A 19,087-nucleotide genomic window follows, 5' to 3' on the forward strand; every position below is an offset into this window, starting at 1 on the left:
TCTTCTTTTGGGACCTCAGTTGTATGCATGCTAGCCATTTTGATATTATTCCACAGATCCCTGAAGCTCTTTCATTATTTTCAGTCTTCAAGTTCACTGACTTTTTTTTTGTCTCTAATTTTGCATATTGTGTACTATTCTAATTCAGTTCCATGCAGTAAATAAAGATTAAATGAATATTTACCATTATTGTCTCTATATTCTACATGAGAAAACGATATTTAGAGAGATTATGTGATTCTTCTCCTACTGCCCCCCCCCCCCGCCCTTGGTCAAGCACCTAGTGGGTGATAGAGCCAGAAACTGACATTTAGAACTTGAGCTCTTAACATTATATTATAACTAGTGTCCTGGTGCATGGATTCGTGCACATTGAAAGGAAATTAATTAGAAGAAATATTTTAATATCACTATTTGCCCTTTCTCTATATTAGAAGTGTCAACCAAATTCACAATGACAGATTGAAACACACTTGTGTGATTGGCACCAGCCAGAGCTTTATATGTATCATGCATGGGCGAGTCAACTTAGCCTTTTATAGATATAGAATAAACTTGCTTAATTAGACCTGCTTTCTGACTTAGCTAAACTTTTCCCAGCTCAGTGAAGCACCCCAACTTCTCTTTCAGGTAATTGTCAGCAACACAGCAGTAAATATCAACACAAAGCAGATTATTATTATAGATCATGCAGGGAGAACAAAGAGTACAATATTTAACTGTAGCCGTGTTTGACTATATCCTGTGCAGTGAGAAAACCTGAATTCATTTTCAAGTTCCACCATTTCTTCTTTTCAGTCGGGTCAAGTTTCTAAACATTCTAATTTCCATTTTCTGGCTAATGAAAAGAAAGTAGGATTCTACCAAGTCTCCTATCTACCTACTCCAGGACTTCTGTGAGGATCAAATGAGATGAGGCATGTGAAAACGCTTCACAAACATTTGGTTAAACTGTAAAATGTTTGCACCTGGCTATAAAGCAAGTCAGGTTCCTAAGCTGAAGAAACTCCAAGGAGGCTAGTTGCTAGGAAGAGGAAGCCAGGTGTTGCTACGTGACATCATTGCCTGGTGCTCACAGCAACCATTTCTGGGCTGGGCTGTGGGCTGCATTTTGCACCATGGGGTCTTGGCAGCGTTGGCTGTGATTTGGTGGGCTGTCGCTCCAGGGTGGTGGTGGGGCCTGTGTCCCACTTGGGGGAAGCTGAGTGTTGGTTTGTCGGTGCCAGGTCCGTGGTGCCGTTTATTTTTAAATGGCCAGTGTGCATCATGGCAGCTCCTGCATTAAATGTCTGCCCCCTGGTGGTCAATGTGCATCATAGTGACCAGTTGGATGGTCTGAGGGACACAGCATATTAGCCTTTTATATATCTAGATGCCATGTGGAGAATCATACTTGTTGACATTCATAGATTTGTAGTTCTATTAGCAAATGTGAAGATTTATATAAATTTTCTGAGGCATCAACTTTGATTTTGATGTGAGACAGATGCAGGAGTAGTCAGATAAGTGGGTTAGCCAGTTGCAGGTGCTTTTCTGAGAGTAATTCTGTTTTCTAATGGATTATAAATTTGCATAGCCTCAGTCTAATGCACTGGCTCTCAAACTTGAGCTTGCATAAAAATCATTAGGTAGGCTTGGTAAAGCACTAATTCTTGGGCCTCATGTCTAGTTTCTGATTTAGTGGGTCTGGGGTGGATTTGAGATTTCACATTTCTAACAAGTTTCAGGTGAAGCTGATGCTGAAGGGACCAAACTGGGTTAATGCTCCAGGAGTCTCTGTGTTACATGTTTCATGTCTATTAGTCTTCTCCCACTAGCTAGCTTGTTAGCTCTTGGCAAACAGTTCAGTTATTGTGTCTAACGCATTTCGTTGACCCTACAGAGGCCTGGATCATATTGCACATGTAGTAGGTAGTAATAAGTTGATTGCTCTCCCTTCGAGTGTTTTTGTAATTTTGACTTTTCATCTATAAACATTATAAAATGTAATTATAATACATTCTCATTATAAAAATAACCTTTAGTAGCACTATCATCCTAGCAAAAATTTTAGCAGAAAGTAGAAGCAATCCCTAAAGGATAATCAGGGACTATGAGACCGTAGCTAAGCACAGAGGAATTTAATCCTTGATTGGGGCAGTATTTAGAAGTATGTAAATAAAGTGACTTGTAAAATCTTACCTATGGATGTTTTATCTGATTTTTTAGTTGTGGCTCTTGCCTTTTGACTTTAGCATTTTTTGAGATCCTTTTTTAATCTTCTGTTTATATAGAGGTCAACCAGAATCCACATGTCTGGGACTGAGGAAGCAATTCTTGGAGGAGGTGACAGTCATCCCTCTTCTGCTGGTGGCAACTCTGTATTATGCTTTGGACAGGTAACGGTTTGGGTTTTTCACACTTGCAAAGAATGAGGTTAAGTGAAAAAGGTATGAGGAAGCAATTTGTAAAGCACCATCATGTACACATGTGTAAGCTGTTTATTGCTATTAGTTTTTCCTTTAGATGCATTATTTGGGAGCCTTTGATGAATGCAGGGCATTTTGGAACTTTAGCATTAAAATACTAACAGTACTGGGGATTACATTTAGCTTTAAATTTTATTTAGTTTTTGGATAGATTATATATTCATGTGATACAACATTCAAAATGAAACAAAGATATGTGAACAGTTTACTATTTCCCTATCATTCTGCCCACCTTCACCAGTTCTTTTTATGGAGGCAGCCAGAATTTCAGGTGTCATTCTATGTAGAGATATCCTGTGCATATGAAAGAGATTCTTGCTTTGTCCACCCAAATTCTGTCTTTCTCTACCAGAGATCTGCTTGTGAGTATTTATTTCATCTAAATGGGGTAAAGGGGGAACATCCAAGGGTATAAAAATCCAAACAAGTAGTAGTATATTTATCTGTGTAGGATGGGAAAATGTTCAATTGAAGGAGAGGTACACAACTTTGGAGAAGAAAATGGAATAAAGACTCCCTGTCATTTTTTCTCTGCTCTCCTCCTTAGCCTACAGACTCAGAAGTGGGAATTTTTAGTTTTCCAATTCTAGCTTGAGAAAGTTTTGTAGGGATGGTAGTAACATCTAAGGCAGTGGTTCTCAAAATGTGGTTCAGTGACCCCTAGGGATCTCTGAGACCTTTTCAAAGTCCATAAGATCAAAATTATTTTCATAATATTAAAATACTAATTGCTTTTTTTCAGTCTCATTCTCTCATGAATGAACAGTGGAGTTTTCCAGAGACTGCATAGTATGTAGTGGTATCATTGCTCTGATAGCTAGGGGAATCTGTGTCTTAAAAGTGTCTCGGTTTTAATTCCTAATATTGATAGATATAGCCCACATAAACAAAAGCTCTTAGGGTCCACAATACTTTTTAGGAGTGTGAAAGAGTGTGGAGACCAAAAAGTTGGAGACTTGCTGATGTAAAGAATGCTGGAAATGTGACTTTAATTTTCTTTCTGGATTGTAGTACCAGTACACAGCAGAGGAGTACCAGGCCATCCAGAGTGCTCTGAGGCAGAGGCTGGGCCCAGAATACATAAGTAGCCGCATGGCTGGGGGAGGCCAGAAGGTAGGAGAGTTTATATTCCTGAATAGTGGGTACCCCTAGGGCTGACTTCTCAGATGATCTTGCCAACTCCCTCTTTGGGTCCTCATGGATTCAGAAATTCTCTTGTTCACTGTTATTGATGTTTCCTACTGTCTTTGGGAAGAGATGGCTTCTAGACTTCATTGTCATCAGAAGTGCCCCAAGCATCTTGAGACTTTTTTTTTTTTTTAAATTTTTTTTAAAAAATATATTTTATTGATATTTCACAGAGAGGAAGGGAGAGGGATAGAGAGCTAGAAACATCGATGAGAGAGAAACATCGATCAGCTGCCTCCTGCACACCTTCCACTGAGGATGTGCCCGCAACCAAGGTACATGCCCTTGACCGGAATCGAACCCGGGACCTCTCAGTCCGCAGGCTGACGCTCTATCCACTGAGCCAAACCGGTTTCGGCCATCTTGAGACTTTTATACCTGGCATTATAGGATTTTTACGTAATCCTTTAAAAATGTGTCTCTTACCATTTGTTTCTCATTTTAAGTTTTGTGTATGTTTTTGGTCATCTGTCAACCTGAGATATGTACTTTTTTGGAAACTGAGTTTTGGAAATTGCTAGGCAAGTGGATATCTTTACCCTTGAGTCTAATCCCTTCTAACTGGCTCCTTCAGGAAGGACCTTTGCAAATAAGTTCACTGAGAATTTTCCTGGAATGTTTAAGGGCAGTTTTCCCCAAAACCTGGTAAGGAATAAATGAAGTAAATTTTGATCTACATATAATAATGGTAAGAAATTTTAACAAGCTATTTTTTCTTTAATTTTTTCCCAGGTGTGTTACATCGAAGGTCACAGGGTAATTAATCTGGCCAATGAGATGTTTGGTTACAATGGCTGGGCACACTCTATCACACAGCAGAATGTGGGTGAGCAATGGTGACCTCTTCATTTCCCTTACTTGGCATTGTCTCATTTCTGATAAAAGTATTTTGTTGGGTAGGTGTATTTGGTTGCCAGCTGGAAGAATATGGGTGAAGCCCAGGGATCCGTATCTTCTCCTACTGGTTTTTTTTTCCCACTCCTAGATTTTGTTGACTTTAACAACGGGAAGTTCTACGTGGGAGTCTGTGCGTTTGTGCGAGTCCAGTTGAAGGTGAGGGTGAGGAAATACACTTGCTGCCTCCAAGGCTTGGGGAGGGTGGTGAGAGAGAAGGAGCAAGTAGGGAAGTCTCTGGGCAATGGCACAACTAAGCTGCCAAATGGGGCCCAGAGCTGGGTCTTAGTTAGTGTTCCTTAAGATGGTGGTATTCAAACATTTTTTCCCATGTGTCCCCTAAAAGAATTTTGAAAAAGTCTGTTCTCTGCACATTTTTAAGTTGACACTTACAAGTTTTCACCATAAATACAAGTAGTTATATATTTTAAAATTTTACATTCTAAAATAAATCTGTTATATCTTTTTATAATGTACCAAATGATTCTAAATATCATAGAGTATTAAATACTATCATCCATTAAAAAAATACATGAGCAAGCTATTCTTTTACTTTTAAGCAAGCTATTCTTTAATCATAAGAAATTTTACATTGTTTCTTCTTGAACTCATATTTCCATTCTATTTCTCTGCTGGCTTTTATCCTAATATAATATATATTTATCGTAGAAACTTTTTTTTTTTTTTTTAAAGAGAGAGAGAGAGGAAGGGAGAGGGGTAGAGATATAGGAACATTGATGAGAGAGAAACATCGATTGGCTGCCTCCTGCACATCCCCTATTGGAGATTGAGCCTGCAACCCAGGAATAAAACCATTGACCTTTTGGTTCATTGGTTGACACTCAACCACTGGGCTACACTGGCTGGGCTGAAAACTTTTTTTATTAATAACTTTACCATACTTCTCTGTCTCGTGTGTGTGTGTGTGTGTGTGTGTATATAAAATTAAAAATTTTTGGTAAATTTCCAGTGACTTGAAGGATCTAAATAAAAATTTTTTTATGAATTGAGTTATTGTTATAGATAGTATTAGCATACAATTGATCAGTCAATTTTGCTTATTGGAAGAGACAACATAACTCCATCAAAATTTTTATACTTAATAAAAATAAAATTTTATGGAAAAGGCATTTCTTACTAAGGTGGATTAAGCTGATTTTTTTTTTTAGTTAGTTTATATATCCATTATTTAATGTTACTTATTCCTAGACAGAACATTCAGCCTTAATTCTATTCTGACTTTTTATTTTATAAGTAGTATTGAAAAGCCTTAGTCATATAAATTAACTGGGAATGGAAAGAGTTTCGTTATATTATCACTCATTACTTTGAATGCTTTCTGAGTTATATTTCAAAAAATCGTACAGTGCTATCATCAGAAATTGTATTCAGTTCTTTATATGCTACAACTTGATCAGATCCACCTTCACTGGTGGTGAAGGCCAAGACATGGATACCACATGACTTGCGAAAGGATTTGCTGTCCCATCATTAGATTCTGTTAAATACAATATTGAAAATTGTCCTTTTGTTAGGTGTCCAGAGGTTTTTATACCTTTAGGTAGGGCATCTTAGTGAGATTTGGGGTGGGTTGGATATGTAAAAGAAGAAGTGGGAAAGAATTGTCTTAACCACAGCCATGTTTCCAAGCAGATCAGATTTGGGAAATACTACTGGAAATTGATTCTCTTAAACTCTCTGTGCCCATGTGCCCTTTAGCAGGGCCCCGGCTTATATGTGCCCAGTGTGAACGCTGCTGCTTGAGGAAAAGAAGAGCTATAGAACCAGAGAGACAGCTGCAGACTTTCATGTTAGACTTTGAACTCCTTTTCTACCTCCAGGATGGTTCATATCATGAAGATGTGGGCTATGGTGTTAGTGAGGGCCTCAAGTCAAAAGCCTTGTCTTTGGAGAAGGCAAGGAAGGAGGCAGTGACGGATGGGCTGAAACGAGCACTGAGGTAAGCAAAAAGGGTTGGAGTCTAATTGCTTCATTTCGGTCCCTTTTTCAAAGCAGTTTTGTTTTTTTTGAAAAAGTAATTTATTCACCCTAGAGGCCCAGTACACGAAATTCATGCACAGGTAGTGTCCCTAGCAGCTTCCTGCTGCTGGCCGGGCCTCCCTTCGTTCTTCACCACCCTCTGATGCACATCATAGCGAGCAATCGAATTCCCAGTTGGTCGAACTCCTGAGGGGACACTTAGCATATTAGGCTTTTATATATATAGATTGTCCAAAAATCAAAATACATAGGTCTCACTCCCTCTCTGCCCTGCTTTTCTATTCTCTCTTATATTTTCCCAGTGCTATTTTATGCTTAAGTCTCTGCTTTTGAGAATAAGTAGTAGATTACTATGTTCTCTGTTTTGTACTTGATTTTGTACTTGCTTCTCCTCTACTCAGTAAGGTATTTGGGGACCTTTCCATATGAGTACATAGATAGTTTCCTCATTCTCTTTAACACAGCTAGACACCTCTTCATTGTGTATACGTCACTTAGTTAATTAATTAACTAATTAATTAATTTTTAAAAATCCTCACCAAGGGTATTTTTTTCCATTGATTTCTAGAGGAGAGTGCAAGGGAGGAAGGAGGAGGAAGAGAGGGGGGGGAGAGAGAGAGAGAGAGAGAGAGAGAGAGAGAGAGTGAGAGAGAGAGAAACATCGACTTGAGAGAGACACATTGATTAATTGCCTCCCACATGTGCCCCAACTGAGGTATGTGCCCTTGACAGGGAATCGAACCCTCAACCCTTCTGTCCAAGGGTTGATGCTCTAACCACTGAGCAACTGGCCAGGGCTCACTTAGTTAACTTAGTTATTAACCTTTTTGGGTCATAGATATCTTTGAAATTTAAAGTGAATTGGATCACCAGAAAAGTACATGTATAAACTTGCACTAAAAATTTGCAATACCATAGCCTGTAAGGGAGTGTGTCCTAGTATATCCCGAGTAAAAAACTTTAATGGAGGATTGAGCCCCTAAGGGTGTGTCCCCTATTATTGGGGAATTGGAGCAGTCCTGGGAGATAAAAGATCTCTGCTGTGGAAGTTGCGCTCCATGTCAGGAGGTAGCTAATGGGGTTTTATGAATGGTGTCTGAATCTTCATATTCATCGCCTCTCATTGAGCACAGGGATTTGTGACTGTTATGTCTACTGCTGTATTCTCACAATCTAACACCGTGCAGGAACATGGCAGATGCTCAATAACCAGTTTTAAAGGCATGTTAGGGTCTATTTCCTCTGCTGCCGTTGAGAAGCAGATTGCACAGAGTTGTAACTCTGTTCTCTGATACTTACATGTAACAATTCTCAACCCTGTTTCCCTTTTTATTTCTTACCCTTAGAAGCTTTGGGAATGCACTTGGAAACTGTATTCTGGACAAAGACTATCTGAGGTCACTAAATAAACTTCCACGCCAGGTATGTTAGAAATGGATGAATGGAATGCGTTGCAGTAAAGATATAACTAATTCCCTTGTGCCATGGGTTGAGTATGACACAGCTCTAGAGGGTCTGGAATATGTATTTTGGACTCTGACTATCAGAGCTTGTAGGAATCAATCCCCTTATTTCACAGCTGAAGAAATTGAAGTCTAGAGAATGTTATTTCTGTCTTATACATAGAGAACTGTGGTTGGCAGTGGTCTGTGAAATCTTAAAAGGAGCACATAACCCTCAGCTGCACCACTGTCATTTCTCAGAAGCATTCAGAGCCTCCCCTGTCCAACCTTCTTGCTTTTTCTTAGTCTTGGTGTCAGGGTTAGAGCTCCCTTGCTTCTGTCAATGCCTATCCCGTGATCTGAGCATTGGCCTTTGGAGAATTGGATCTGGAGTGTACCTGTTGCTGGCCGAGCGTGGCTGTTCCTCTGTGGCATTCTCTGAGGTCCCTACAGTGCTGCCACCTGGGGCAGCATTCTCTTGGGGTACTTTTTATTTTGGAACCCCTAATAGAGGTGTGTGTCAATTAGCATGTGTCAAAACTCCATTTATTTTCTTTTTTTAAAAATTTTTTTATACATTATTATATATACTCAGTTTGCTAATATTTTGTTATGGATTTTTGCATCTATGTTTACAACAGATAATAGTCATAGTTTTTCTTTTCTTTTTTTCTTTATAGTAAAAAAATATAATAAAATTTACCATTTTAACCATTTTAAAATGCACAGTTCAGTAGTGAAACGGATCTCTGGAACTTTTTTATCTTGTACTAGAGGCCTGGTGCATGAAATTCGTGCACTGGCAGGGGAGGGTGTCCCTCAGCCCAACCTTCACCCTCTCCAATCTGGGACCCCTCGGGGGATGTCCGACTGCCTGTTTAGGCCCGATCCCACAGGCAGTGAGACATCCCTTTCACAATCTGGGACTGCTGGCTCCCAACTGCTGGCCTGCCTACCTGATTACCCCTAACCTCTTCTGCCTGCCAGCCTGATTGCCCCCTAACTACTCCCCTGCCAGCCTGATTGACGCCTGACTGCTCCCCTGCCAGCCCAATCGTCCCCAACTGCCCTCCCCTGACAACCCGGTCATTCCCATATGCCCTCCCCTCCATATTCCCTCTTTATTAGATAGGGTTTTTTCTTTGACATGTTGGACAGCCCTAACTCATTTGGCTCAGTGGATGGAGCGTCGGCCTGCAGACTCAAGGGTCCCAGGTTTGATTCCAGTCAAGGGCATGTACCTTGGTTGGGGGCACATACCCAGTAGGAGGTGTGCAGGAGGCAGCTGATCGATGTTTCTCTCTCATAGATGTTTCTAGCTCTCTATCCTTTTCCCTTCCTCTCTGTAAAAAAATCAATAAAATATATTTTAAAAAAAGAGAAACATTTAAGATTCCTCCATATCTGCCTGGTTGGTGTGACTCAGTGGTTGAGACCCCAGGCTGCCGCAGCTGGGAGGGGATCGTGCCGTGGGGGTGCACGCCCCTCCCAGGCTGAGACCCCAGCCCAGGCTGCTGCCGCTGGGAGGGGATCACACTGTGGGGAGTGAATTTGTTTTTGTTTTTTTATAAAGGGTCAGGAGGGCCTCTGGGCAGCATTCTGCCAGGCCGCTTACTCTGCTGGCTCTCAGTGGCAGCCCTCCCTGAGACTGGGGGACTCCGGTGGGGCTGAGAGGACTGGGCACTGCCATCTTGTGGCTATGGGTGCCACCATTTTGTCGCAGAATGATGTTAATTTGCATATTACTCTTCTATTAGATAGGATTACTGACACTCACTACCCATAAAACCCTTTCCCCTTCTTCCAGTACCTGGTAGCCACCATTCTACTCTCTGTTTCTATGTGTTTGACTACTTTAGATGCCTCCTAACGTGATAACATACAGTTTTTGTTCATTTGTGACTGGTTTATTTCATTTAGCATAATGACCTCAAGGTTCCATCTATGTTGTAACTGGTGTCAGAATTTCCTTCCTTTTAAAGGCTGAATAATATTCCATGTGTGTTAGTATCATATTTTTGGGTTGCTTCTATCACTTGGCTGTAGTGTATAGTGCTGTTATGAATATGGATGTGCAATTACTTCTTCGAGACTCTGCTTTCAATTAATTTGGATACATATCCAGAAGTGGGGTTGCTGGTCCATTTGGTAGTTATATTTTTGAGGAACTTCTATTCTGTTTTCTATGAAGGCTGCACCATTTTGCAGTTCAACCAACAGTGCGCAAGGGTCCCAATTTCTCCACATCCTTGTCAACACGTGCTATTTTCTTTTTTCATTGTTTTTACAGTAGCCTTCCTAATGGGTGTGAGGTGATATCTTTTTTAAAATTTTAATCTAATTAAAAATACATATTTTTTGGTAAGTACTTACCTAAGGATATTTTTTCCATTGATTTTCAGAGAGAGTGGAAAGGAGCAGAGAGAGAGAGAGAGAGATTGGTTGCCTCCCAGGGCTGGGGATCCAACCTACAATCTAATTATGTACCCTTGACCGTAATTGAACCTGTGACCCTTTGATGCGCAGGCTAACACTCCAACCATGCTGGTTAGGTGATATCTTATTGTGGTTTTGATTGCATTTCTCTGATGATTACTGATGTTGAACATCTTTTCATATACTTGTTGGCCTTTTGTATGTCATCTTTGGAGAAATGTCTATTCAAGTCCCTTGCCCATTTTTAAAACTTGGCTATTTGATTTTTGTTGTTGTTGAATTGTAGGTGTCATTTACATATTCTGAATATTAACCTCTTTTTCTTTATTTTTTTTATATTTTTATTGATTTCAGAGAGGAAGGGAGAGGGATAGAAAGAAACATCAATGATGAGAGAATCATTGATTGGCTGCTTCCTGCAAGCCCCCTTCTGGGGATCGAGCCCATAACCCGGGCATGTGCCCTTGACTGGAATTGAACCTGGAACTCTTCAGTCCGCAGGCCGATGCTCTATCCACTGAGCCAAACCAGCTAGGGCTGAATATTAACCTCTTATCAAAGATGTGATTACCTTTTACGTTTTCAAGTTTGATGTAGTCCCTTTTGTATATATCTGCTTTTTTTGCCCGTGTTTTTGGTGTCATATCCAAAATATCATTGCCAAAATCAACATCATGAAGTTTTCCTCTGTGTTTTCTTTTATGAGTTTTAGATCTTTTTATATTTTTCCATTGATTTTTAGAGAGCGTGGAAGGGAGGGGGAAAGACAGAGAGAGAGAAACATTGATTGGTTGCCTCCTGCAAGTGCCCCAACCAGGGGGCGGATTGATCCTGCAACCCAGCCATGTGCCCTTGACGAGAATCGAACCTGGGACCTTTCGGTCTGCAGGCTGATGCTCTATCCACTGAGCCAAACCTGCTAGGGCTATTTATTTTACTTTCATTAGCATTTATTTTATGCTAAATTCATTTCCTGGCCATAACTTTTTGTTTCTTCATTTTTTTTTCTTCTGTGATATCTTTTTTTTTTTTTAATCTTTTCAACCTACCTCTTCTGATTTAGGAACAATCTGCTCTTTTTCATTAAGGATCATCTCAATGTGTCCATGAGCTCTGTAAGTTCTGCACTGCATCTTGGGAGCTTTGTTCACCTGGAGGAGCTCAATGACCAAGGAGTCTACATCTAAATCCCTCTGTTCAGCCTTACTCTGCATTTTTAAGTGTGTGCAGCAAAAATTTAGCACTCTTTTTGGGCCACCAACCCTGTGTCCACCCCCACTCTTAGGCCTGAGCACTTATCACTTCCACCATTGTAATGACATAATGGTACACATCGCTCTGTAAAGTGGCATTCTTCAGATACTCAGTGGCTTTTCAGATATGCATACCCTTGATGGCCTGGGAAGTTTCACGAGTGTTCTTAAAGTAAACATGATGATTTGAACCTTTTGATTTGCATGATTTTGAGAGGTTTTCTGGATCAAGTGAATAGCAAACCATTTTTAGAGGTCACCTCAGGTTGCTGACAGGAAGATGTAGAATTTAGTTTTGTATGTGATGTGGATTTCCAGTTTACCCAGCTTCATTTGTTGAAGAGACTCTCCTTATTTAGTGGTCTTGGCATGCTTGTTGAAGATCATTTGATCATATGTGCAAGGGTTTATTTCTGGGTGCTGTATTCTTTTCCATTGGTCTATATGTTTGTCTTTATGGCAGTACCATACCATTATGATTACTGTAGATTTGTAATATGTTTTGAAATGAAATGGTGTGAGTCCTCCAACTTTGTTCTTTTTTTTTTTCTGCAAAATTATTTTTGCTATTTGAGGTCCCTTAAGATTCATCTGAATTTTAGGGTGAATTTTTTATTTATGCAAAAAATGCCATTGAAATTTTGATAGAGACTGTGTTCAATCTGTAGATCACTTTGGTAATGTGGACTTTTTTTTTAACAAGCGTAAATTTTTTTTTAGACAAAGTATTAAACTTTAAATTTTAGAATGGTATTTGCTTTACAGAAAAATTGCAAAGCCTAAATACAGAGTTCCTGTATACCACACACTCAGGTTTCCCTATTATAAACCTTTTATAGTTGTTCAGTACACTTGTCACACTAATGACTTACTACTGATATGATATTAACTAAAGTCCATCCAATATGCAGATTTCCTTAGTTTTTTTCTGTCCCAGAAGACCCATTATACTTGTCATGTCTCCTCAGACTCCTCTTAGAGTTGCCTTGATTGGATGACTGATAGTTTTGAGAAGTGCTAGAAGTATTTTGTAGAAAGTCCCTCAGTTGGGATTTGTCTTCTATTTATCTTATGATTAGACTGGGGTTATGGGTTTTTGGGAGGAAGGCCATAGAGGTAAAGTGCCATTTTTATCACATCAAGGATACATACTATCAACATGACTAATCATATTTGATGTTGACCTTGGTTACCTGGCTGAGTGAGTGTTTCTCAGGTTTCTCCACTGTAAACCCCCTGTTTTTCTCCCCTGTTCTAATTGTCAGTATGTGAGACTACACATAGAAGTGAGGAGTTAATTCTACCTTCTTGAAGGGCAATAGCCACACAAATTATACAAAATTCTTCTACACAGGAGATTTGTTTCTTCTCTCCTGTTTTACTTATTTATTTATTTATTTATTTATTTTAGTACTAGAGGCCCAGTGCATGAAATTCAGCCCAGCCTGCCCCCTCTCACAGTCTGGGAGCCCTCAGGGGATGTCCTACTGATGGCTTAGACCTGCTCCCTCTGGCGAGCAGGCCTAAGCCGCAATCTGGCCTCCCTCTGGAGCAGGCGACTGGGCTGATCAGGGGAAGGTGCCACTTCCATCACTCCACTGCTGCTGCCACTGCCGGCCGCTGCAGCCACCAAGGTGTTTTCATCAACACGGACACCAGTCCCTTCAACATGAAAAAATGACAACTTTCTTTAGGCATTTTCAAGATGTCTCTTCCATAGGATATGACATTTCTTTCTTTCTTTTTTTTTTTATCCTCACCTGAGGATATTTTTCCATTGATTTTTTAGAGAGTGTGGAAGAGAGAGGGAAAGACAGAGAGAAACATCAATGTGAGAGGGACACTTAGATTGATTGCCTCCTGCATGAGTCCTGACCTGGGCCCCGGCCAGGGAGGAGCCTGCAACCTAGGTACATGCCCTTGATCAGAATTGAACCCGGACCCTGCAGTCCGCAGGCCGAGGCTCTATCCACTGAGCAAAACCAGCTAGGGCAGAATATGACATTTTTTAGCCCCTCCAGCAGTGGATCTTCGTTTTTTCCTCCAGGAGTGAGGTGGAAAAACACTAGATCACCTTCTTGGATTCTTATTACCGAAGTTACCAAGAACACTGCGAGTGGCGTATGGGGAGCTTAGCCAATGAGCAGTCAGAAAAGGTGTTTCCTCTGCAGCTCCTGCGCAGAGGCGGGACTGCCGGCGCGCTGCTGCTGGCAGGCCCCCTGGTCTGTCTGTCTCTGCTCCGGGTGGGCCTGTGCAGCTGGCCGGCAGCTCGGGCAGGCCCCCCGGTCTGTCTCTGTCTCCACTCCGGGCCTCACCTGCGCATGCAGCCTCCTCCTGACTGGTCGTGACTGGTACGGTGTTCCGGCTAATTTGCATATTTCATATATATATATATATATATATGGACTCATGGGAATTTATTTTATACTTTGAGTTCTAATTCCATACTGTGTTATTTTGTTACTCAGATTAGTCTAGCTTTAGAGCTAATTCAGTTGGTTCGTTGAAATACTCCTGTTGTGTGTTTTTTCAACATTTCTGTACTTTTTGACACTAAAAGATGTTTCAGACTCATTTTATAAATTCCTTGCCCCAACTCTAGAGCCAGTCATTTTATAAGAGCATTAGTTTCTTTTATTGGAGAGTGGTATTTATTTATTTAATTTATTAAGACATTTTTTTGATTTTTCAGTTATAGTTGACATTTAATACATTAGTTTCAGGTGTATAGCATAGTGGTTAGATATTTATATAATCCCCTGATAAGTCTAGTACCCCCCTGACAATATACATAGTTGTTACAAATTTATTGACTATATTCCCTAAGCTGTGTTTCACATCCCCATGACTATTTTGTAACTGCCAATTTGAACTTAATCCATTCACGTTTTTTATGAGCCTCCCACCCCTTCCCCCTCTGGCAACTATCAATTTGTTCCCTGTGTCTATGAGTTTGTTTCTGTTTTGTTTGTTCATTTATTTATTTATTTTTTAGATTCCACATATAAGTGAAATCATGATATTTGTGATTCTTTGTCTGACTTATTTCACTTAACATAATAAACCCTCTAGGTTGTCCTTTCTGTCACAGATGGCAAGCTTTCATTCTTTTTTATTTTATTTTATTTTATTTTATTTTTTTTTTCCATGCTGAATAGATTTATTAATTAAAAATTTTAAAGAACCCTTTAATTAATGTGTATTCTACCAAATGACTACACAAAATTCATGTTGCTAGTGTTATCACTGGGCCAATAAAAATTTTATTCCCAGGTAATAAAACTGTTATTCCAGAATCCGAATGACTTTTCCTATTCTACACCAATCAGAATCCTTGTTGTCTGTCAAACTCCAGCTGAAACCCCAACTCCTAGTGAAGCCTTCCTTCCTTTTTTTTTTTTTTTGTTTTTTAAAATATATTTTATTGATTTTTTATTTTTATTTTTTTTAAATAAATCTTTATTCAGATTATTACAATTATTTCTTTTTCCCCCCATAGCTCCCCTCCACCCCTTTCCCACCCCACCTTCTGCCCTTACCTGCCCCCCACTGTCCTCATCCATAGGTGTATGATTTTTGTCCATTCTCTTCATGAACCCCCCTTACCCCTTTCCCCATGAGAATTATCAGTCCACTCCCTTTCTATGCCCCTGATTCTATTATATTCACCAGATTATTCTGTTCCTCAGGTTTTTAATTCACTTGATTTTTAGGTTCGCTTGTTGATAGATATGTATTTGTTGTTCATAATTTTTCTCTTTACTTTTTTCTTCTTCCTCTTCTTTAAGAATACCTTTCAGCATTTCATATAATACTGGTTTGGTGGTGATGAACTCCTTCAGCTTTTTCTTATCTGTGAAGCTCTTTATCTGCCCTTCAATTCTGAATGATAGCTTTGCTGGGTAGAGTAATCTTGGTTGTAGGTTCTTGCTATTCATCACATTGAAAATTTCTTGCCACTCCCGTCTGGCCTGCATAGTTTCTGTTGAGAAGTCAGCTGACAGTCGTATGGGTGCTCCCTTGTAGGTAATTAACTGTTTTTCTCTTGCTGCTTTTAATATTCTCTCTTTGTCTTTTGCCCTTGGCATTTTAATTATGATGTGTCTTGGTGTGGTCCTCTTTGGATTCCTTTTGTTTGGGGTTCTGTGGGCTTCCTGGACTTGTAAGTCTATTTCTTTCACCAGGTGGGGGAAGTTTTCGGTCATTATTTCTTCAAATAGGTTTTCAGTATCTTGCTCTCTCTCTTCTTCTGGCACCCCCATAATTCTGATGTTGGTACGCTTGAAGTTGTCCCAGAGTCTTCTTACATTATCTTCAACTTTTTGGATTTTTTTTTTTGCTTTTTGCTTTTTCGGTTGAGTGTTTTTTGCTTCTTTGTATTTCAATTCTTTGACTTGATTCTTGTGTTCCTCTATTCTGTTTCTGGGTCTCTGTATAATATTTTTTATTTCAGTCAGTGTATGTTTAATTTCTAGTTGGTCCTTTTTCATATCTTCGAGGGTCTCGTTATATTTATCGGCCTTTTCTAGGATATTCTTAAAAAGTCTTATAACCGTGGTTTTGAATTCTATATCCAGTCGTTTGTTTTCCTCCATATCTTTCGTTTGTGATCTGATTCTTTGACCCCGCATTTTCACTGATTCCCTGAGTTGGTAAGGTAGATATTTGTGCTAGGTTTCCAATATGGCCCAGTGGGTCTGCTTCCCCAGTTAACCTGAGGTGGACACTCTTGGTGCACCCCTTTGTGGACTGTGTGTACAGCCTTGTTGTAATTAAGTCTTTATTGTTGTTGGTATCACTGGGAAGAATTGACCTCCGGGTCAGTTGGCTGTAAGGATCAGCTGTGTCTATGCTGGGAGAAGCCCGGTGCTGGAGACAGCCCTATAGGATTAGACTTGCTAAATTGCAATAGCCTCTGTGCTCAGCTTGGATGGGGTGGAGCCTCAGTCTTGGCTTCCTGTCAGCCCCGCCCCTGCGCGCACGTGCGCTTTCAGTCCTCCGCCTTCCCCAGCTCGAGTCTCCGCCTGAGAGTCCAGACTCCCCCCACAAGAGCGTGGGTCCCCAGGGGCTCGCCTGGAACCGGGGTTCACTGCAGTCAGAACTGGGGCACAGTGCCGTCAGGAGCCTCTGACTCCCCTCCACCAGGGAAAGCCTGTGGCAACCCCCGCAGCCTTTGTGCGCACCGGCGTGCGCGCGCGTGTGTACTTTCAGTCCTCCGCCTTCCCCGGCTCCTGAGTCTCCGCCCGAGAGTCCAGACTCCCCCCACAAGAGCGTGGGTCCCCAGGGGCTCGCCTGGAACCGGGGTTCACTGCAGTCAGAACTGGGGCACAGTGCCGTCAGGAGCCTCTGACTCCCCTCCACCAGGGAAAACCCGCGGCAACCTCCGCAGCCCTTGTGCGCACCGGAGTGCGCGCGCGTGTGTACTTTCAGTCCTCCGCCTTCCCCGGCTCCCGAGTCTCCGCCCGAGAGTCCAGACTCCCCCCACAAGAGCGTGGGTCCCCAGGGGTTCGCCCGGAACTGGGGTTCAGTGCAGTCAGAACTGGGGTTCAGTGCCGTCGGAGGCTTCCTTCCCCCTTCCGCCAGAGGAAGTCAGCCAGGCTCTCAGCCGCCCTTCCTCTCTGCGCGCACAAAGCCCCTTTGCCGTACCTCCAATTCTCTGTGAGCTTTTCTCCTTCCTTCTAGTTGTAGAATTTTCACTCAGCCTGCTTTCCTGTGGTTCTGGATGGTGTCCGTTCTGTCTTTTAGTTGTAGTTTTGAAATTGTTGTGCGAGGCAGCAGTTTAGGTGTTTACCTATGCCGCCATCTTGGTTTCTCTGTCTTTTTTATTTTATTTTTATTTTTAATATGTTTTTATTGATTTGAGAGAGAGAGAGGTAGAGGTAGAGGTAGAGAGAGAGATAAACATCTGTCAGCTGCCTCCTGTGTCCTGACTGGGAATCAAACCAGTGACCTCTTGGTGCCTGGGACTACACTTAAGCAACTAATTCTTTTTTATGGCCAAAACATATTTTATTATATATGTACCACATATTCTTTATCCAACTGTCTATCAGTGGTCATTTAGGCACTCCATATCTTGGGTATTATAAATAATGATGATGCAGTGCACATAGGGATACATTAATATCTATTATTGACTATATTCCCTAAGCTGTATTTCACATCCCCATGATTATTTTGTAACTGCCAATTTGAACTTCTTAATCCCTTCACGTTTTTTATGAGTCTCCCACCCCTTTGCCCTCTGGCAACCAAGTAGTGTTTTGGATTTCTTCGTGTAAATATCTAGAAGTGGGATTGCTGGGTAATGTGGTAGTTCTATTTTTAAAAAGCTTCCATAAGTTTTCCATATGACTGCACCAATTTGCCATCCCACTAGAAGTTCACAAGGGTTTCCTTTTCTCTATATCATTGCCAGCACTTGTTTATTGATTTATTGATGTTACCCATTCTGATAGGTGTGAAGTAATGTCTCATTGTGGTTTTAATTTTCAGTTCTCTGATGATTGATGGTTGAGCATCTTTTCATATATATATATTCCCCATCTGTATTAACTCTTTGGAAAAATGTCTATTTCAATTCCTCTGCCCATTTAAAAAAATGTTTTTATTGATTTTAGAGAGAGAGGAAAGGATGGAGAAACATCAATTTTGTTTGTCTTTTCAAAGAACCATCTCTTGGTTTCATTGGTCTTTTTGTATTGTTTTCTTAGATTCTATTTCATTTATTTCCTCTCTGATCTTTATTGTTTACTTCCTTCTACTCAACTGGGGCTTTGTTCTTTTTCTAGTTCCTGTAGATGTGAGGTTAGGTTATTTATTTCAGATTTTTGTAGCTTCTTAAAGTAAGCTTGTATTGCTATAAATTTCCCTCTTAGCACTGCTTTGTATTGTATTTTCATTTTCATTTGTCTTAAGGTATCTTTTGATGACTGTCTTGGTCTCATTGTTAACCCATTCATTTTTTAGTAGCATGTTATTTAGCCTCCAGGTGTTTGTGTTTTTCAGTTTTCTTCTTGTAATTAATTTCTAGTTTCAAACAATTGTGATAGAAGATGCTTGATATGATTTCAGTCCTTGTAGATTTATTGAGACTTGTTTTGTGGCCTAATATATGGTATATCCTGGAAAATGTGTCATGTGTGCTTGAAAAGAATTTACATTCTGCTGCTTTGGGATGAAATGTTCTAAAAATATAAATTAAATCTACCTGGTCTAATGTGTCATTTAAAGCCACTGTTTCCTTGTTGATTTTCTGTCTGGATGATCTATCTATTGATGTTACTTGGGTGTTAAATTCTCATGTTGTGACTATTGTACTGTCATTCTCTCCCTTTATGTTTGTCAGTATTTCCCTTGTATTTTTAAATACTCCAATGTTGGGTGTGTAAATGTTTCCAAGGGT

General features: G+C 40.4%; 1 protein-coding gene across 2 annotated transcripts in view; it reads left to right on the top strand.

The window, feature by feature from the left end:
- RAD52 (RAD52 homolog, DNA repair protein) overlaps positions 1-19,087 on the top strand; it is a 46,738-nt gene that overhangs the window by 8,160 nt on the left and 19,491 nt on the right. For both annotated transcript variants that reach the window (XM_080662265.1, XM_080662266.1), the window contains exons 2-7: positions 2,274-2,378; positions 3,480-3,581; positions 4,389-4,482; positions 4,642-4,709; positions 6,392-6,510; positions 7,898-7,973. In XM_080662265.1, the coding sequence (XP_080518391.1) occupies positions 2,292-2,378; positions 3,480-3,581; positions 4,389-4,482; positions 4,642-4,709; positions 6,392-6,510; positions 7,898-7,973 (546 nt within the window). In that variant the 5' untranslated portion in view covers positions 2,274-2,291. The remainder of the gene's footprint in view (positions 1-2,273; positions 2,379-3,479; positions 3,582-4,388; positions 4,483-4,641; positions 4,710-6,391; positions 6,511-7,897; positions 7,974-19,087) is intronic.

Source organism: Plecotus auritus (genome assembly GCF_963455305.1).
Source record: "Plecotus auritus genome assembly, chromosome: 3".
NCBI lineage: Eukaryota > Metazoa > Chordata > Mammalia > Chiroptera > Vespertilionidae > Plecotus > Plecotus auritus.